The sequence below is a fragment of the Papio anubis genome, chromosome 14 (genome assembly GCF_008728515.1).
Source record: "Papio anubis isolate 15944 chromosome 14, Panubis1.0, whole genome shotgun sequence".
NCBI classification, from domain to species: domain Eukaryota; kingdom Metazoa; phylum Chordata; class Mammalia; order Primates; family Cercopithecidae; genus Papio; species Papio anubis.
The window spans coordinates 30343977-30366282 of NC_044989.1; the positions used below are offsets into that span (position 1 = coordinate 30343977).

The following is a 22306-nucleotide window of genomic DNA, read 5'->3' on the forward strand; positions in this document are numbered from 1 at the left end:
CTGGGTAACTTTACTCTTTTCACATGCCTTTCTAATTATGCCTGAAAGCCCCACTCCTTGGTTAGGGAGATACATCCTAGCAAAAGTAGGAGCCATTATACACCTGAACATAGGAGAAGGAACACCTGTTTGTTGTCCCCTGCTTGAGGAAGGAATTAATCCTGAAGTCTGGGCAACAGAAGGACAATATGGACGAGTGAAGAATGCCCGTCCCATTCAAGTTAAACTAAAGGATTCTGCCTCCTTTGCCTACCAAAGGCAGTACCCTCTTAGACCTGAGGCCCAACAAGGACTCCAGAAGATTGTTAAGGACCTAAAAGCCCAAGGTCATGCAGTAGCCCCTGCAATATTCCAATTTTAGGAGTACAGAAACCCAACGGACAGTGGAGGTTAGTGCAAGATCTCAGGATTATCAACGAGGCTGTTGTCCCTCTGTACCAGCTGTACCTAACCCTTATACTCTGCTTTCCCAAATACCAGAGGAAGCAGAGTGGTTTACAGTCCTATACCTTAAGGATGCCTTTTTCTGCATCCCTGTACATTCTGACTCTCAATTCTTGTTTGCCTTTGAAGATCCTTGAAACTCAACGTCTCAACTCACCTGGACTGTTTTACCCCAAGGGTTCAGGGACAGCTCCCATCTATTTGGAGAGGCATTAGCCCAAGACTTGAGCCACTTCTCATACTTGGACACTCTTGTCCTTTGGTATGTGGATGATTTACTTTTAGCCACCCGTTCAGAAACCTTGTGCCATCAAGCCACCCAAACGCTCTTAAAGTTCCTCGCCACCTGTGGCTACAAGGTATCCAAACCAAAGGCTCAGCTCTGCTCACAGCAAGTTTTAAATACTTAGGGCTAAAATTATTCGAAGGCACCTGGGCCCTCAGTGAGGAACACATCCAGCCTATACTGGCTTATGCTGATCCCCAAACCCTACTAACTGTTGGATGTGCCTCCCCCTGCACTTCAGGCCATACATTTCAATCCCTGTATCTTTAACCTCCTTGTTAAGTTTGTCTCTTCTGGAATCGATGCTGTAAAACTACAAATGGTTCTTTAAATGGAGCCCCAGATGCAGTCCATGACTAAGATCTACCGCGGATCCCTGGCCTGCTAGCCCATGCTCTGATGTTGATGACATCAAAGGTACCCTTCCTGAGGAAATCTCAACTGCATGCCCCCTTCTATGCCCCAGTTCAGCAGGAAGCAGTTAGAGTGGTTGTCAGCCAACTTCTCCAACAGCACTTGGGTTTTCCTGTTGAGATGGGGGAACTGAGAGACAGGACTAGCTGGATTTCCTAGGCTGACTGAGAATCCCTAAGCCTAGCTAGGGAAAGTGACTGCATCCACCTTTAAACACGGGGCTTGTAACTCAGCTCACACCTGACCAGTCAGGTAGTAAAGAGAGCTCACTAAAATACCCATTAGGCTAAAAGCAGGAGGTAAAAAAAAATAGTCATCTATCGCCTGAGAGCACAGGGGGAGGGACAGTGATCAGGATGTAAACCTAGGCATTCGAACTGGCAGTGGCAACCCCCTTTGGGTCCCCTCCCATTGTGTGGGAGCTTTGTTTTCACTCTATTAAATCTTGCAACTGCACACTCTTCTGGTCCATGTTTGTTAGGGCTCGAGCTGAACTTTCGCTCGCCGTCCACCACTGCTGAATGCTGCTGTTGCAGACCCGCCATTGACTTTCACCCCTATGGATCTGGCATGGTGTCCTCTGTGCTTCTGATCCAGCAAGGTGCCCATTGCCACTCCCGATCAGGCTAGAGGCTCGCCATTGTTTCTGTGTGGTTAAGTGCGTGTGTTTGTCCTAATTGAGCTGAACACTAGTTGCTGGGTTCCATGGTTCTCCTCCATGACCCACGGCTTCTAATGGAGCTATAACACTCACCGCATGGCCCAAGGTTCCATTCCTTGGAATCCGTGAAGCCAAGAACCCCCCAGGTCAGAGAGCAGAAGGCTTGCTGCCATCTTGGGAGCGGCCCACCACCATCTTGGGAGCTCTAAGAACAAAGACCTGCCAGTAACAGTAAGATAAGAAAGACATAAGGCTTTCTCACTAAGTTTCTATGAATTCTAAAATTCAGAATAATTTTTGTATGAGGTATTAAACATTTAGTTTATAATTGTAAATCTTTATTTTATAGCCTATTTAAAAACAGGTATATATTTAACTACAGATGTAATATATTCTTGAAAAGGAAACATAGTGTAACATTTTAGCCTGAGTGTGGACTCTGACACCAAGTTACCTGGCTTCAAGTTCCAGTTTTGTTATTTATTAGCTGTGTAGCTTTAGTAAGTTACTTAACCCCTTGCTGCCTCAATAGCTTTATATGTAAAATTAAGGTAATGAAAATACCTACATTATGAGATTGCTGTGACTGGTGAACAGGTCGACATGTAAAATACATGAAACAGTGCCTGGAATATTTTAAAAGCTAGTTACATTTTAGGTGTTACTGTAATTGAAATAATCCAGAAAATTGGAATTCCCCATATTATAAGAGAACAGTAAATATTGTCAGATTTTATATCACATAGCATAATTTTTAAAAAATTTATTTAAAAATCTACAAACAGTAAAGTTCCCTTTTTAAAAAATATACTTTCTATGGATTTTCACAAATGTGTATAGTCTTGTGACTGTCACAGGTGTGTGAACTGGAACAAATCCATTTTAAATAGGAGCTGGGTAAAATGAGGCTGAAACTTACTGGGCTGAATTTTCAGATGGTTAAGGCATTCTAAGTCACAGGATGAGATAGGCGGTCACCACAAAATACAGGTCATAAAGACCTTGCTGATAAAACAGGTTGCAGTTAAGGAGCTGGCCAAAACCCACCAAAACCAAGATGGCAACAAGAGTGACCTTTGATGGTCCTCACTGCTACACTCCCACCAGCACCATGACAGTTTACAAATGCCAGGGCAACGTCAAGAAGTTACCCTATAAGGTCTAAAAGGGGGAGGCATGAATAATCCTTACCTTGTTTAGCATATCATCAAGAAATAACCATAAAAATGGGCAACCAGCAGCCCTCAGGGCTGCATTGTCTGTGGAGTAGCCATTCTTTCATTCCTTTACTTTCGTACTAAACTTGGTTTCAGTTTGCATCGTGGACTTTCCCTGAATTCTTTCTTGTGTGAGATGCAAGAACCCTTTCTTGGGGTCTGGATCAGGACAGCTTTCCTGTAACATAACCTAAACAGGAAATAGAACAGTTTCCAATTTCCTCAACCCCCTAAACTTCTTCTTTTTTTATTTTTTATTTATTTTTTTGAGAGGGAGTCTCACTCTGTTGCCAGGCTGGAGTGCAGTGGCACCATCTCAGCTCACTGCAACCTCCGACTCCGGGTTCAAGCGATTCTCCTACCTCACCCTCCCAAATAGCTAGGATTACAGGCACGCGCCACCATGCCCAGCTAATTTTTGTGTTTTTCGTAGAGACGGGGTTTCATCATGTTGACCGAGATGGTCTCAATCTCCTGACCTCGTGATCTGCTCCCCTCGGCTTCCCAAAGTGCTGGGATTACAGGCACGAGCCACCTTGTGCCTGACCAACCCCTAAACTTATATTGTGTTGTTTCTTTGTAATCAAACCATCTCCCTACTTCTAATCTTTGCCAACCACTGATCTGTTTCCCTATCCTTTGGTTTTGCCTTATCTGGAATGTCATATAAATGAAATAATCCAGTAAAAGATTTTAAAACCATATCTTTTGTTCAGCATAATGCATTTGAGATTAACTCAACATGTTGCATGGATCAATAGTTTGTCTTTATTCTGAGTAGTATGTCATTGTGTGGATGTACTATGGTTTTGTTTATCCATTCTCCCTGACTGACAATTGGGTGGTTTCCAGTTTTTGGTAATTATGAATAATGCTGCTGTAAATAATTATGTATAGGTTTTTGTGTGAACATACATTTTCATTTGTCTTAGATATTGAGTGGAATTTCTGGATTTTATTGTAAGTGTCTATTTAGCATTTTAAGAAACTGCCAAACTTTTCCAAAGTGGCCATCCCATTTTGCATTCCCACCAGCAGTGTTTGCAAGTTCTGGTTGCTGCATATCCTTGTCAGCTCCTGGTATTGTCAGTAGTTTTATTGTTTAAAAAAATTTTTTTTTTAGCTATTCCAAATAAGTATATAGCTAGCATAATTTGGAACCAAGTTTGTCCATCAAACTCTTGAGACTTGGAAGAAGATACAGAATAGGGCTAGATTAAATGCAGAGCCACATAGGAGCTCATAAGGAAGAGATGGAGGGACCATTAGATTTGTGAGAGCTTTGCAATTTCTGTCATATTCACTGTTATAATCTCCAGATGACTAACATAGTGTCTGGCACACAGTAATTGGGATATCTTTGTATGTTTATTGAATCATTGAAAATCAACAAATGATTGAAAGAGAAGGAATAGAAGTAGGATGGAAATAATTTTAGATTAGATTTGGTCTGAGTAATCCCAGTATATTCATGTGACACACACCTTTCTACCCGTTTAAGTCTATGTTTAGAGACATATTTCAGGGCTAATTTCTGGCTCCTTCACAGGAGAAAGAGAGCATGATATAGCAGAAGCAGCAGTAAGCAGAAAAGATTTGATGCTACTAATTTGTTGTGTGGATTTAGGAAAGTCTTCTTAACTCTCCTGAGCCTCAGCTTCATCACTGCATAATGAAAATATTTTATTATATGATAGCTAAGTTACTTTATATATTTTTTTCTGTTAATCACATCAAATCAGAAATTGGTGAGGAAGAAGCATGCCAGAGCCTTGATGGGGGAAGCATTATATATGGATACAATGTGAAGTGTAGCTCTGCAGGGAGTTGAGGGGTGAGGGTCTAAACACAGAGCTAGCTAATCACTAATTGGCAGAAAAAAACAACAGTAGATAAAGGTAGTTACAGGGATTTCAAATAGAGCAGCAGCATTGCAGGACTGGGGGGCGGGGCGGGTATATAAAAGGAAGTAGGCATTGAGAATACCAAATTTAGATGTTTGTAGGGTTTTTTTTTTCTTTTTTCTGGGGAGAAGCTAGCTATAGTGTCATCAATGCAAAGAGGAAGACCTGAGCCTCAGAGAAAGGAAAGTTGAGGATAGGTGGTAACAGACCACTCCAGGCCCCATGTGTGAGCTCTGGGAATTGTTCAGCCTGCTGCTTTCCAGTAGTCTTTTTCCATTATTACTCCATTACCCCACCTCTTTTTTTTTTTTTTTTTTTTTTTGAGACGGAGTCTCGCTCTGTCGCCCGGGCTGGAGTGCAGTGGCCGGATCTCAGCTCACTGCAAGCTCCGCCTCCCGGGTTTACGCCATTCTCCTGCCTCAGCCTCCCAAGTAACTGGGACTACAGGCGCCCGCCATCTCGCCCGGCTAGTTTTTTGTATTTTTTAGTAGAGACGGGGTTTCACCGTGTTTGCCAGGATGGTCTCGATCTTCTGACCTCGTGATCCACCCGTCTCGGCCTCCCAAAGTGCTGGGATTACAGGCTTGAGCCACCGCGCCCGGCCCTACCCCACCTCTTAAAAGTTTAGATCTAGAGTTTAGCAAAAAGCCAGCTCTTAGTTGATGTTTATTCAGTTTGTACTTTGAAGGATTTTGTACACGGTACTGTCAAGTATCAGTAGAAATTTAAAAATAGTAGTCAGTCAGGCGCAGTGGCTTACGCCTGTAATCCCAGCATTTTGGGAGGCTGAGGCGACCAGATCATGAGGTCAATAGATCCAGACCACCCTGGCCAACAGGGTGAAACCCTGTCCCTACTAAAAATCAAAAATTAGATGAGCATGGTGGCGCGCGCCTGTAATCCCGGCTGCTCCAGAGGCTGAGGCAGGAGAACCTCCTGAACCCGGGAGGCAGAGCTTGCAGTGAGCCGAGATCGCGCCACTGCACTGCAGCTTGGCGACAGAGTGAAACGCCGCCTTAAAACAAACAAACAAACAAATAAAAACTTAGTATACTGTCAGTCTTGATTGTGTGTTTTAAGGTATTTGACCTGTTTTGTTGTTTGTCTGATATTTTTAAAAAGCACCATGACATTTGAAAATGTATTCTGTTTCCTGTTGTGATTCTTTTAAAATATTCAGAGGTCTTGATCTCTGAGATACCTTTTTGCTACATAGATTTTAAGGCCATTTTTTTCATCATTTCAATGTTTCTAACAATTTTACTCTGAGGCAAAACACAGTTTTTCTCTAACATAGTTTAAGTTGTAAAATCAAATGTTTATTCATATTAGACTATGTTTCCAACAAGCATTCCAACATCAGTATGATGTTCTGGTTATGAGGACCCCCTACAGTAATCTTTGGAAATAGCCAGTGAAGAGTCTAAGTTCTACTTAACCCTTCAACTCATAAAAAGCCAATTAAAGACCAAGTACCCAAGATGTTATTTTCAGATTCTAATATAAAGAATTAATATTTCTGGATTTTAAAAAATTTCAATGTACTCTGCTAACTTGCCATTGTTTTTAGGTATATAGTAGTCCCCTCCTTACCCACAGTTTTGCTTTCCGCGGTTTGAGTTACCCAAAGTCAACTGTGGTTTGAATGTTTTATGGAAAATTCCAGAAATAAACAACTGATGGGTTTTAAATTTGTGTACCATTCTGAGTAGCGGGATGAAATCTGATGCCATGCTTCTCTGTCGCATTCAGGATGTCAATTATCCCTTTGTCCCGTGCGTTGATGCAATATATGCTATCCTGCCTGCCTGTTAGTCCCTTAATAGCTGTTTCTGTGATCAGATTGACTGTCGGGGTATAGCAGTGCTTGTGTTCAGGGAGCCTTTATTTTACTTAATAATACTTTATTAATAATAGTTATTATTAATCTCTCACCACGCCTAATTGGTAAGTTAAACTTCATCATGGTATGTATGTAATGTATATGAAGGGTTTAGTACAATGTGTGATTCAGGCATCCACTAGGGGTCTTGGAATGGATCCAAAGTGGGGACTGTTGTACTCAACTTGGGAAACTTGTCTGTAGTTTTCAGTCAATTGCTTCTAGTTCTGGATAGGAAAACACTCTGGAATATTTTATGAGTTTGTTAGATAACACCTTAGAAAGGAAAATACATGGTTTTATGATTTAAAAAAAAGGCTTCTTAAACTAGATAACTCTTTTTGGAGGTCAGATATTTGCTCTGTTGAGAGTATCACTTTCTTTTTTTTGAAACAGTCTCACTGTGTTGTCCCAGCTGGAGTGCAGTGGTGCAATCTCGGCTCACTGTAACATCTACCTCAGCCTCCCATGTAGCTGGGATTACAGGCACAGTACCACACCTGGCTAATTTTTGTATTTTTAGTGGAGATGTATTTTAGTGTTTCACCATGTTGGCCAGGCTGGTCTCGGACTCCTGGCCTCAAGTGATCCACCCCCCCCCCACCCCCAGCCTCCTAAAGTGCTGGGATTACAGGCGTGAGTCACCACACCCGACCAGAGAATATAAATTTCTAATGTACTGGCAACTTGTTAGACCAGTAGAGCATGTAGGAGGGTCACCTCTTTGAAATTCAGGCACTTATATTGTTTATTAGAGCCTTTCTGTAGCCCTAAAATTAGTGATCATTTTATGCTCCATCATCCTGAAATTGAATTCAAGCCGTTAAATGTATAGTAACAAAATATATCCTTTTTTTTTTTTTATATCTTTCAGAATCATGGCGTCATGGAAAGGGATTTACTTTATACTGACTCTGTTTTGGGGAAGCTTTTTTGGAAGCATTTTCATGCTGGGTCCCTTTTTACCTTTGATGTTTGTAAACCCGTCTTGGTATCGCTGGATCAACAACCGCCTTGTGGCAACATGGCTTACCCTACCTGTGGTAAGTTACACACCAGAGGAGACTGTCTGCTTGTACTAGAGTGCCCCCTACCCCTGATAGATACCTAAATCCATGGATGTTCAAGTCTCTACAGTATTTGCACATATCCTATGCACATCCTTCTGTATGCTTTAAATATTCTCTAGATTGCTTATAATACCGAATACAACATAAATGTTATGTAAGTAGTTGTTATTGTTAGGGAATTGTATTGCTTAGGGAATAATGACAAGAAAAAAAAAGTCTGTGCATTCTCAGTATAGGTTCAACCATCCTTTTTTCCCATGAATATATTTGACCCATGATTGGTTGAATTCACAAATGCAGACCCCAAGGATGTAGAGGGCTGAATGTGTTTTGCTGTGTTCCATTGGGCTTCTTAGATCTATAGGTTGGTTGGTTTTTGTTTTTTTTTTTAACTGGGAAATTTTAGACCATTATTTTTTTCACATTTTTTTCTACCTTATTCTCTCTCTCCTCATTTTGGGAACTACAATTACATGTATGTTAGATTGATTATCTTGTCACATATGTCACAAAAGCTCTCTTCCTTTTCTTCCCTTGTATTTTTTCCCCTGTATTTTTCATATTGAATGATTTCTATTTATCTGTTTTCAAGCTGAATGACCCTTTCTTCTGTTATCTTTAATCTGCTGTTTGTTCATCTAGTGAATTTTTATTTAAAATACTGTAAGTTCTGGAATTTATTTTGGGTTCTTTATTGGTTCTGTTACTTTCTTGAGATTTCTCGTCTATTTATTAATTATAGCCATATTTTCCTTTAAGTCAGCTGGATGATGTCTAGTACCTTTTACTCTGTTAGGGCTGGTCTTTTAGGCAAAATTTCTTCTTGCTTTTTTTAATATAAGTATGCTTTGTTTTGTGATTGGATTGCAAGAGTAGTTGGCAGGATCTCTTAATGTTCATCCAGCAACTTGTTATTGTCTACCGTGTACCTAGCATTTTGCTAGGATGCAGTGATGAACAGGACAGATATGATCTCTGTCCTTGTGAAGATAATAGTCCTCTACCTAAAATGTCTTATCCTAATTGTCAATTTACAGAGCTTGACTAATTTCTTTTCTGGCTTTCATTTGACTAAAAATCTTTTTCTTTTAGAGGACAGAAGTTGACTTTCCCAGACCATTAATTTTTAGAGTTACATTTTAAAATTAGCTTTAATGATATGAAGCCCAGTGTTTCATTGCAACCCTAAACATACCATTTACCATAAAATACTCATTTTATGTTGTTGCTTAACCACTATCACTCTCTATTTACAAAGTGAGTATTTTTCTATATACATATATTAAGTAAAATAAGAATACTGTTCAGTTTACATAATATTAATCATCACAAGTAGATACTTCTAAAACGTCATCTACAAACTGTATGCTAAGTAATGTTACTGTCATCGTAAAATCAGAGACATTTCCTATTGAAACATTTGACTGTTTTCGTGTCATTTATATAACTATTTTTAGTGTTTGTTTCATCATCTGTAAAATAAATTGGAGTAAATGATCTTTGAGATTTATTCTAGATTCAGAATTGTATATCTGATTGTAAAGCAAACATTCAGAGGTTAAATGATTTTTTGTAATAGTCATGTATTGTTACTATACTTCATTTTCTAAATGTCATCTGTTTTCTGTAGTATATAATCTTTTAATTATGAACCACACATTTTTGTTGAATCTTTCTGCCAAAACCTTGAGAGTTCTGAGAATTGGTAAACATTAATATAATTGTAATGCTTTTACAGTGTCCAGTCACTAATTTTTGGAGAGCGAGCATTTTCACAGACATTGCAGACAGGTATTTGGTTTCACTATTGGCCTTCCCACTTTCTAGTCGTTTGAACTTGGCTAAGCTCCTTAGCCTCTCTGTAAGCTTTTGTTTCTTCATCTCTATAAAAAGGGATCTTAATACTACCTACCTATATCAGAAAGTCATCGTAATGATTAAACGAGATAATAAATATATAGCCTTTTTAGTATAATGCTTGCCATTTGGTAGATACACAGTAAATATTTGGTATTATATTAATTTTAGTTTTAGTTTTAGTTTTGCTTTTGTATTTTAGGCTAAACTGGTGTTTTAAAGAAAATTCAAAATATAGTGGCTCAAATACGGTAGAACTGTACTGACTTACAGGGCCAGGCTGGCAAGGTACCTACGGTCTCTGAGGTCATCAAAGGGTCCTGATGTCATCAAGGGTTCAGATGTCTTCTATCCTGTTAATCCATCTAGCTTGGCCTCCAGCCTGGTATAATGTCCTCTTGTATTTGGTCAAGACTGGGTGACTGCCACTTCTTTGCCCCACTCTGGAGGAAGTCTAGAGCAAATGCTTTCTTTCTGTATCAGTGACTCACGTGTCTAGTACATAGCAAGTTGCACATATCACTTTTGCTTACTCTACTGGTAAGAGCAGCTAAAAACTGTAGTAGAATCTGGGAAATGTCTTTTTTTTTCTGGGCAGCCATGTACACAGTTAAAACTCTTACTCTGGAAGAAATGCTGGTATTCATAGGACAAGTTACTAAACAAATTCTGCAGTAGCTGTTTCTACTGTTATTAATATTAGTAGCATTACTATTACTGCAGAATTACATTATACACCCACAGTATTTGTACAGTTTCAATTACATACACTAAGATAGGTAAGGGAATAGTGGGCAGAGAAGAGAATGAATTGTTTCTGCTTCATATGAGATGAAATGGGAAGTATGAGTGGTTCTCTACTGAGTATGATTCTTATGTTTAAAGATAGATATTTTTAAACAACATACAAACCAATCACTTTGTCTGATGGTCAGGTAGGGTAATAGCAATGTAGTACAATTTTGGGAGAAGATTGGCCGAGCTGGACTTACTGATAGTGTAATCTTTTGAGATGCACCATCCTAGGAGATTTTCAAAGATAATTTCACCTATTCCTAACTTTTGTCTTATTAGCTGTTTGGACAGTTTAACACATAGGTAAGATTTAACTACCACAGTACTAGTAAAAAATTAGTATACATTTGGAAAACTGCTGTCACTCAGCTGTTTAGTTTACTAGTTACAGCATATCAGGCAGAGAACGTTTTTTTAGTTAAGAAATGTATAGACGTTGAATTCCTTATAGCTAGGTTACAGAAAAATTGATATCCTAGTTTTGAGATAATGAATGTCTCTGTTGAAAGAAATGGAGAAGAACTATCAAGGGTGTCTTTAATCGCCTTTTATCTCATACTTGTACAGGGAGCTAAAGGAGTTTTTAAGCAATAATAAAATATATTATTTTTAAATTCAAAGTGAATTTAATCTGAAACTTATTCTTATCCCTTATTGATGTACTTTATTTTAAGCAATCCCAAACAGTTAAAAATAATTTTCCACCAAAAATAAATTAGGATAAATGCACTTAAACTAATTATTGCTTCACAAAAATAGTCACAAAATGATCTTCTCTTTCGTTAAGTTTCTCTTGTGGATTAAAATGATTTCGTTGGCAAGATTTTTCTTGTCTTACTATTTTTAAGGAGCACATTTTCTGTGCTAAAAGAGGCATAGCAGTGAAGTGTTTTAGAATCTTAGAATTAGATGAGACTTAGAGGTCACTTTGTCTAACCTAACTCTGTGGGCAAGAATCCCTTCAAGAACAATCTGCAGGGTGACCATTCAGTCTTTGTTTGAATGTTTCTATAATTTGGAGTGCATGTCTTTGTTCCTTTCATTTTTGGACAGTTCTGTTCAACATAATCAATACTGTAAGGGTCAAACTCAGCATGTGCTCAGAGCAGTTTTTGCTTCTCAAAATCTTAACTCTGACCAAACAGTCTGATTACTACCTGGGATTATGAAAATTACTTGGAGTTCTGTCCTTTCACCATAAATCATGCCTTAAGAATTTAGAGGTCATTTTCTAACTGTCTGCCTAGGGCACAGGTTTCTTCCACAGCCTTCTGATCTTTTGATACCATTCCAATCCTAGCATAAAACAGATGTTCAATAAACATAGATTGCTGAACGTGATTTTTGTCTGTACTGTTGCTCTTAACAAAGTGGGTGCTCAGTGTCTTGAAGAATGAGTTGGGATTGCAAAGCCTCAAGTAGCTAGAGATTTGGGTAACCAGACCTAAGCTGAACCTGAAAAGCAAAAGCAGATGTGGAGATGAGTTGTTATTACCTCAGACTAAATAAAGATCCATCAGAATGATAAATGAGAGTGAGAGCAGCAGGCATGATGGCAAAACTTTCTCTGTCATCTTGAGAGGAACCACTCTCATCTTTGTGTTTTTATACACGATGGAACACTTGGACATAGTAAGTAGTGGTATATAAAAGATCCTTGGAAAATGCTTCCATATTTCTATTAAATAATACACAGAGAAATCTTTGACCAATTAGGTAAAAATGATCAGAATTGTTACTCTTCAATATAAGAAACAATGCATTATAAAATTTTGTAAGATTTATTACTGTTGACACTATTATCTCTCTCGTATACTAGAAATAAAATAAATATGAGAATAGTGTCTTTTTTCCCAGTCTTTTAGTCTGGATTATTTGAATTCTGGAGTTCTTTATAGATATTACAACTTTATTTCTGTGTAGTATATTTGTTTTTCTGCCTTTGCAGGAGCTGTAAATAGGTTGACTGGATATGTCTCATCTGGTATTACAACTGATTAATGTGGACTTGAGATCTTGGCTGCCCAGAAGGTTATTTATAACCTTCAGGCATATTCTGATAGAATGCTGGATGTCAAAGGAGAGAATGTCATGTTATATGAGATGTTCCTAGACACCCGATCTTGGTGGTGGTGGTGGAGGTGATTTTTTTTTTTTTTTTTTTTTTGAGACAACATTCTCTTGCCCAACTGGAATGCAGTGGTGCGGTCAGATCTCACTGTAACCTGAAATTCCTTGACTTGAGCAATCCTTCTGCCTCTGCCTCCTGAGTAGCTAAGGCTCTGGGCATGTGCCACAATGCCTAGCTTTTAAAATTTTTTTGTAGAGCTGGAGTCCTACTATGTTGCCTAGGCTAGTTTTGAACTCTTGGCCTCAAGCGATCTTCCTGCCTGAGCCTCCCAAAGTGCTGGGATTACATGTGTGAGCCACCACACCCATCCCAGTCTTGGATTTTTAAATTTTGTTATTTTTCATAATGAAAAGCAAAGGATTGTTTGGAATCCATAGGTATCATATGTTAGAGATTGCATATATAGGGTTATATATGAGGTTTGGGATTTTTTTTTTTTTGAGACGGAGTCTCGCTCTGTCACCCAGGCTGGAGTGCAGTGGCCGGATCTCAGCTCACTGCAAGCTCCGCCTCCCGGGTTCACGCCATTCTCCGGCCTCAGCCTCCCGAGTAGCTGGGACTACAGGCGCCCGCCACCTCACCCGGCTAGTTTTTTGTATTTCTTAATAGAGACGGGGTTTCACCGTGTTAGCCAGGATGGTCTCGATCTCCTGACCTCGTGATCCGCCCGTCTCGGCCTCCCAAAGTGCTGGGATTACAGGCTTGAGAGGTTTGGGATTTATAGGCTTAAGATTTTTAACTCTTGGCCAGGTGCGGTGGCTCACACCTGTAATGCCAGCACTTTGGGAGGCCGAGGTGGACGAGTCATGAGGTCAGGAGTTCAAGACCAGTCTGGCCAACATGGTGAAATCCCGTCATTATTAAAAATACAAAATATTAGCTGGGCGTGGTGGGCGGGTGCCTGTAATCTCAGCTACTCGGGAGGCTGAGACAGGAGAATCGCTTGGACCCAGGAGACGGAGGTTGCAGTGAGCCAAGATCACGCCACTACACTCCAGCCTGGGTGACAGAGCGAGACTCCATCTCAAAAGAAAAAAAAAAATGACATTTTTTGCTGTGGGTCCAAGCCCGGAGGACTCTGCCATGATCCTTTTTACCAGGAGGTCTTACATGTAGGTATTTCACTTTCAAGGGACTTTTTAGAGTAGGGGTTATAATTAGTTGAGCAGTTATGGACCCTTTTGAAAATTTGATGAAAACTGCAAGCATTTTACTTAACAAAAGTATGTGTACACATTGACATATCTTTATATACAGCTTAAGAGGAATACATTTTTATTGACCTCTTGGAGGCCGTCCTTCTAGGACATAATAGGTACTGGATTAAATACCCATGCTGAAAGTGAACCTCAGCTGTGGGAAAGTAACTTAATGAGGACCTATGGGATATCTGTAGCTACTTAGTCCAAATGATTTTGTATCAAGATGTTAACACCTTGACTCGGTAGCAATTTGGACATACAACTTTTCTAACTTCTTTTTACTTTCTAGTATATTTCTTTAGCTAATATTATTTTGAACCAGTGTTTTATTGATCCTATTATGTGTTTCAAAGTCTTACTGTTTCATATTTCATTTTTTTAAAAATGCTTTTTTGTTGTGAAGTATAGCAAACATACCAAAAAGTTATTAAAACACAAATGTACAATTTAATGAAAAATTTTGAGGGTAACTATCAACTAGGTCAAGAAATACAACATTGTCAGCTCTCCAGCAAGCTACCTAGACTTCCAGTCAAAACACCCTCCTTTTGGTAGAAGTAGTTATTCATCTGACTTTTAAGATAGTTATTTTCTTCTTGTTCTTTATAATTTTAGCATCTATATAATCATCTTTAAAATATCTTAATCTTTTAGAAAGTCTTGTATATTGACATTTATTGTATATATTTTTGTTTGTTTTGCTGTCTCAAAATTATGCTTCTGTGTATCTTTCATGTTGCTATAGGTACTTGTAGTTCATCTACTTTAATTGTTGTATCATTTTTCCATTATATGAGTACACCACAGTTTGTCTATTGGCTGAACCTTGTTTAAGATTATCATGATATTCGCAAAGAGAACTTTTGATTCTGTACTGTATATTTGCCTTTAGATAAATTTCTCTCTTTATTAATAAGTCAAATATTAACTAGTAAATTTGTTACATGTAAATAATTTGAGAATTCAAATAGGAGTTTGAAATCAATAATCAGGTTTTATTATAAGCTGTTATTTTACTTTCAAGAACTCGTAAGTCTGTAATATATTGTTTTTCTAAATATTTCATATGTATTGTATACCTGGCCCATCAGAAAAGTGAATTAAGCAAATTCAGCAAACATTTGAACATTACTGTGTTCCAGGTATTAAGGCTTGTAGTATTTTTTTTTTTTTTTGAGACGGAGTCTCGCTCTGTCGCCCAGGCTGGAGTGCAGTGGCGCGATCTCGGCTCACTGCAAGCTCCACCTCCCGGGTTCACGCCATTCTCCCGCCTCAGCCTCCAAGTAGCTGGGACTACAGGCGCCCGCCACCACGCCTGGCTAGTTTTTTTGTATTTTTAGTAGAGACGGGGTTTCACCATGTTAGCCAGGATGGTCTCGATCTCCTGACCTCGTGATCCACCCGCCTCGGCCTCCCAAAGTGCTGGGATTACAGGCTTGAGCCACCGCGCCCGGCCGGCTTGTAGTATTTTAGTAGATGTATAGTTAATTTATTCTTTATATAGTGTCTAAGTAAGATCTATGTTTTTGTTTTTAAAACATCATAGTACAGGAGGCTATAAAGTGAACAGTTTAACTTTCTGGGATATTTTTTCCCCTGTACCCAGTGCTAATTCTTTGACTATTCTTTCTAGAAAAAAGGTAATAATGTTACATATATATATCCTTAAAATATTACACAGTAGAATCTTGATATACTATAACCTTTTATACTTTCTTTTTACTTAATAAGGTATCTTGATTTCAAGGATAATTAGCATTTTTTAAATTAGGAAATCACAGAAACTTAAAATAGAAATAGTGCTTGATATTCTCATTCTTCTAGATAACGTCACCACCCAATTTTTTATTATAGAAGCAAGGATCATGGGAAATACTAACTTTTATATATTAGAAATCCTTTTTTTTTTTTTTTTTTTTTTTGAGACGGGGTCTCGCTCTGTCGCCCAGGCTGGAGTGCAGTGGCGCGATCTCGGCTCACTGCAAGCTCCACCTCCTGGGTTTACGCCATTCTCCTGCCTCAGCCTCCCGAGTAGCTGGGACTACAGGCGCCCGCCACCTCGCCCAGCTAGGTTTTTGTATTTTTTAGTAGAGACGGGGTTTCACCGTGTTAGCCAGGATGGTCTCGATCTCCTGACCTCGTGATCCGCCCATCTCAGCCTCCCAAAGTGCTGGGATTACAGGCTTGAGCCACCGCGCCCGGCCTATATATTAGAAATCTTAAGATTTATTTATAGGGCATGATAAAACTTACCTATGGAAAATCATATTTTTCTCTGTATCTGTATTATTTTCTTAGGCATTATTGGAGACCATGTTTGGTGTAAAAGTGATTATAACTGGCGATGCATTTGTTCCTGGAGAAAGAAGTGTCATTATAATGAACCATCGGACAAGAATGGACTGGATGTTCCTGTGGAATTGTCTGATGAGATATAGCTACCTCAGATTGGAGAAAATTTGCCTCAAAGCCAGTCTCAAAAGTGTTCCTGGATTTGGTAGGTTACTCATACATTATTTTAAGTGGCTCATTCATTTTGCTGTAAAACTGACGTAAGCATTAGAGCAATTCCATTTTTTTCCTCATTGGGCTAAAAACAATCTCAGGTTCTTTTGTCTTTAGTGGATCTGTTATGGCAGATGACTTTATTTTAATCTCTTTTTAAAAAAATCTTACACTGAAAGAGAAAATAAACTATTCTCAAGGAAATGGATATATAGTATCTGAGGACCACCACATTGAAGGATATGAATTAATAGTTTAGTAACTTTTTATTGCAGGTAGTACTTGTGATTTCGGCCAGAAACTGGTCTGTGCTGATAAACTACTTGACATTGACGGATTGATTGATATTCGTGTAGTAAATATTAATTGAATACCTAGGTTCCAAGCATTCATTATACTAGGTGCTAGTACTTTCTGAACTTCCTCAATCTATAACTTTAAAATTTTTTAAAAGTCTTTTTACTTTGCTTGTATAATATAATATTAAAGTTCCTGGAAATGTTTATTTTAAATGGCTAGGAATACAACATGTGCCTTGTGTGTTGCAGAAGTAGGGATATTTCAGCATTGCATGTTAAAAATAAATGGCCTCTTTTCTCAACTTACTACTTAATGTGAAATAAGGAAGGGGACAGATTATAAATATATTCAAATCAGTTATTCCCATGGGTATATGAAGTACCCACTGTATCCTCCTGACAGCCTCATTAATTACATTTATACTTCTGTGGTTTACCTAGGTAACACTTCTTACTTATTTAAATTATGTACTCTCTTAAACCATGCCTCTATTAGTGTACTGACATGGTTTATGATTTGTGAGGGCAAAGGGCAGGCCCTCACAGGATAGACTAGTAAGGTGTTTGTAGTTGATTTGCTGTGTTTTGTTTTTTGTTTTTTGTTTTTGAGATGGAGTCTCGCTCTGTCACCCAGGCTGGAGTGCAGTGGCGCTATCTCGGTTCACTGCAAGCTCCGGCTCACTGCAAGCTCCACCTCCCAGGTTCATGCCATTCTCCTGCCTCAGCCTCCTGAGTAGCTGGGACTACAGGTACCCGCCACAACGCCCGACTAATTTTTTTGTATTTTTAGTAGAGATGGGGTTTCACTGTGTTAACCAGGATGGTCTCAATCTCTTGACCTTGTGATCTGCCCACCTCAGCCTCCCAGCGTGCTGGGATTACAGGCTTGAGCCACCGCACCTGGTCAACTGTTTGTGTTTTAATTGCCTTTGTACTTATAGCTTTATCTTTCTCTTTGCCGCTTTTCCAATATAGTGATCTCAGGGTAGTCAGATTTCTTACATGGCAGCTGGCTTTCCCTAGAGAACAGTCTCACTTGAGAACCAGCAAGAAGCTGCAAGGTATTTTATGACCTAGCCTTAGAATTCAAACAACATCACTCCTACCATATGTTATATTGGTGGAAGCAGTTACTATCCTCAAAGATTCTAGAGGACGGAGCATAGACCCCATAGATTGAAGATGTGTCAAAGATGTCAGTATTTAAAAACTGCCACATCCCTAAGAGGACTGATAAATATAAAAGAGAAGGCACATATTACCAGTAGCAAGATTGATTCTACATGAGATATACTAACAGGATATTAAGAATAACATTATGCCAATGACTTTAAAAGTGTATATGAGATTTAAAAAATACAGAAAAATGCAACTGACAAAATCTGACATCAACAGAAAATGAAAAAGCCACAGTTATGTGTCTAATAGAGATTGAATCCATAATTAAAAGTCTTCTTACAGAGGTTTCTGAAGGACAATGTCAACTGTGTATTTTTCTTCACCCTAATTGTGAAAAATTTATGAAATCAAGCAGGAGAGGAAAGAAAACCATGTATCACCTATCTCTTTTAGTATGAGAAGACAAATAATGCCATAAGCTTTCAATTGATTTATGAAGAGAAGTAAATTCCAAAACATTTCCTTCTGCCCTCCCATCTTTACAAATTTAAGAGTGCTAAGAGTGGAGAGAAGAAGATTAAGAGTAGAATGGCATGCACCTGGGGCTTGCTGGCAATTCTGTCCCTTCTAGTGGTAGAGCATTGTGTGCATGCGTGTGTTCACCCCCCAGGGTCAAAAAAAACTTGCCTTCCCAGCATTCTTGCTTCCAGTAAAGCCACACCAGAGCATCCACAAACAGCTGCAGCCTAGGCCAGTGAGGCACTCAGTAGACACCACTGATGTTGATGAAAGCTGAAGAAATCATATGGAGTCTATATTACTGTTGTTGCACGGAACCAAAGTCAAAGCGTCCTGTCCAACTGAGACTATACAGCATATCTACAGGAAAAGGTTTTTCCATATAAAAGCTATATCATAAAATTGGAAAAAGTGGCTGTTCCATTGTATGCACAGATACCAGTGTAGGGACACAGGAAATGTGAAAAAGCAAGGAAACTTGATACCTTCAAAGGAACGCAAAAATGCTCCAGTTAATATACCCCAAAGTAAAGGAAACCTATCAAATGCTTGAAAAGGAATTCAAAATAAAGATCTTAAGGAAACTCAGCAAAATACAAGAGAACACAGATAAAGGATTCAGCACAATCAGGAAACAATTCATGATCTGAATGAGAAATTCAGGAAAATGGTAGGTATCATAAAAAGAATCAGAAATCTCAAAACTGAAAAATTCAGTAAATGAAATAAAAATAAAATCAGGAGCTTCAACAATAAACTAGATCAAGAAGAAGAAAGAATTTCTGAACCTGAAAACACGTGTTTTCAAGTAACCCAGTCAGATCAAAATAAAGAATGAAGAAAGCTTACAGAACATGTGGAACACCATTAAGTGATCAATTTTTGCATCATGGGAGTTGGAGAAGAAGAGGTGAAAAAAGGCATTGAAACCTACTTAATGAAATAATAGCTGAAAACTTTCCAAGTCTTGGGAGTGATATGGACATCCAGATACAGGAAGCCCAATGATCTTCAAATAGGTTGAACCTGAAAAGGGCTTCTCCAAGGCATTTTATGGTCAAGTTCTCAAAAGTCAAGAGAGAATTCTATAAACAGCTAGAGAAAGGTGTCAAATCACATAAAAGGGAATCCCCATCAGACTAATGGCAGATTTCTTAGCAGAAACTTTACAGACCAGGAGAGAATGGGATGATATATTCAACGTGCTGAAAGGAAAAACTGCCAGCCAAGGATACAATAACTGGCAATGCTATTCTTTAGAAATAAAGGAGAAATAGTCTTTCCCAGACAAGTGAAAATGAGGGAATTCATCATGACTAGACTGACTCTAAAAGAAATGATTAATTACTTCTGCATCTGGAGTAAAAAAATGATATCTAATTATTATGAAAACATGCAGATAAAACACACTGATAGAACAGATATGTAGATGAAAAAGAGAAGGGACTCAAACATTAACACTACAGAAAAATCACCAAATTGCATAGATAAAAACAATGAGACAGGAAGAAAGGTACAAAGGATATACAAAATAACCGGAAATCAATTTAAAAGTAGTGGGGATAAGTGCTCACATATTAATAACCTTGAATGTAAAGCATTTAAATTCCCCAATTAAAAAATATAGACTGGCTGAATGAATTTTAAAAAAAAGACAAAGCAGGACCCAACTATATGCTGCCTACAAGAAACTGACTTCACCCATGAAGATACACATAGACTGAAAATGAAGGAATTGAGAACGAAATTCTATGCACATGGAAACCAAACATGAGCAGGAGTAGGTATAGAGTATCAGATGAAATAGACTTCAAGTTAAAAAAAGAAAAAAACCCCACAACATAAAAAGTGACAAAGAAGGCAATTATTAATATATAGTGATAAAGGGATCAATTCAGCAAGAGGATGTAACAATAAAATACACACACACACACACACGCTAAACACCAGAGCCCCCAGATATATAAAGCAAATATATCTATATTTAGACCCCAATATAGTAATAGTTGGGGACTTCAACACCTCACTCTCAGCAACAGATAGATGATCCAGACAGAAAATCAATCAAGACATATACTGGATTTAAACTGCACTATAGACCAAGTGGACCTAACAGATATTTAAATAATATTTCATTTAACAGCCACAGAATATACATTATTTTCATCAGTTCATGGAACATTCTACAGGACAGATCATGTGTTAGGCCACAAAACAAGTCTCAGCAAATTTTAAAAAATTGAAATTATGTTAAGTATCCTGTCAGACCACAATGAAATAAAGTTAGACATTAATAACAAGAGGATATTTGGAAACTGTACCAATGCTTGGAAATTAAACATGCTTCTGAATGACCAATGGGTCAGTGAAGAAATTAAGAAGGAAATAAAAAAAATTTGAAGCAAATGAAAATAGAACATAACATACCAAAACCTATAGGATACAACAAAAGCAGTAGTAAGAGTGCAGCTTATAGCAGTAAATGCCTACATCAAAAAAGTAAACAGATTTCAAATAAATCACCTGATGCACCTCTATGAACTAGGAAAGCAAGAACAAACCAAACTGAAAATTAGCAAAAGGAAAGATTAGAGCAGAACTAAACAAAATAGAGACTGAAACATATGAAGGGTCAGTGAAACGGAATGTTGATTTTTTTGGAAAGATAAATAAAACTGATAAACCATTAGACTAAGTAACAGAGAGAAGATGAAAAAAAAAATTAGGCCAGGTGCAGTAGCTCATGCGTTTAGCACTTTGGGAGGCCAAGGTGGGTGGATCACCTGAGGTCAGGAGTTGGAGACCAGCCTGGCCAATATGATGAAACCCTATCTCCACTAAAATACAAAAATTAGGCGGGCGTTGTGGCAGGCACCTTTAATCCCAGCTCCTTGGGAGGCTGAGGTAGGAGGATCGCTTGAACCCAGGAGGTGGAGGTTGCAGTGAGCTGAGACTGCACCACTGCACTGCAGTGTGGGTGGCAGAGCCAGACTCCATCTCAAAAAAAATAAAAAAATTTGAAATGTAATAAAAAATTATAAATGTAATATGAGATATTACAACTGATACTACAGAAATAAAAAAGATCATTAGAGAATATTATGAGTTACTATATGCCAGCCAATTGGAAAACATAGCAGAAATTGATAAATTCCTGAACATATAAGCTATCAAGATTAAAATAGGGAAACATAGAAAACCCGAACAGATCAATAACAAGTAATGAGATTAAATCAATTATTAAAAACATCTCCCAGCAAAGTAAAGCTCAGGATCAGATGGCTTTACTACTGAATTCTACCAACCTCCCCTGAACTTTTTTTTTTTTTTTTTTTTTTTGAGATGGAGTTTGGCTCTGTCGCCCAGGCTGAAGTGCAGTGGTGCGATCTTGGCTCACTCAAACCTCCACCTACCTGGTTCAAGCGATTCTTCTGCCGCAGCGTCCTGAGTAGCTGGGACTACAGACACTCGCCACCATGCCCAGCTAATTTTTGTGTTTTTAGTAGAGATGGGGTTTCACCGTTTTGGCCAGGATCTCTTGATGCTGTGATCTGCCTGCCTCGGCCTCCCAAAGTGTTGGGATTACAGGTGTGAGCCACTGCGCACCCGGCCTTTTTTTTTTTTTTTGACAGAGTCTGACTCTCACACATGCTAGAGTACAGTAGCATGATCATAACTCACTGCAGTCTTGAACTTCTGGGCTCAAGTGGTCCTTCCACCTCACCCTCCTCCTGAGTAGCTAAAACTGTTAATACAAGCTTGCACAATGATGCCTGGCTAATTTTTTAAAAAATAAAACTTTAGAGCCAAGCATGTTTAGTCAGGATCTAGACACCACTAAATGTTCTCTTTTAATGTTATATATACTGTTTTAACAGGCTTGGCTGGTCTACCTTCAATTTATTTAAGAACATGTATTATAAAACTATGTAAACAAAAACCTTATATCACTGTGTATGGATCATGCTAAAGTAAACCGCTAATCATTTTAAGAAATCTTC

At 38.5% G+C, this 22306-nt stretch overlaps 1 protein-coding gene across 13 annotated transcripts in view; it reads left to right on the plus strand.

Moving 5' to 3' along the window:
- The window catches only part of LCLAT1 (lysocardiolipin acyltransferase 1), a 226405-nt gene that overhangs the window by 91943 nt on the left and 112156 nt on the right, over positions 1 to 22306 (plus strand). For 11 of the 13 annotated variants that reach the window (XM_009183933.4, XM_021924712.2, XM_021924713.2 and 8 more), the window contains 2 exons: positions 7683 to 7851; positions 16162 to 16360. In XM_009183933.4, coding sequence (XP_009182197.1) covers positions 7687 to 7851; positions 16162 to 16360 — 364 coding nt within the window. In that variant the 5' untranslated portion in view covers positions 7683 to 7686. The remainder of the gene's footprint in view (positions 1 to 7682; positions 7852 to 16161; positions 16361 to 22306) is intronic. The other 2 variants (XM_017947410.3, XM_009183940.4) reach the window with 1 other exon arrangement.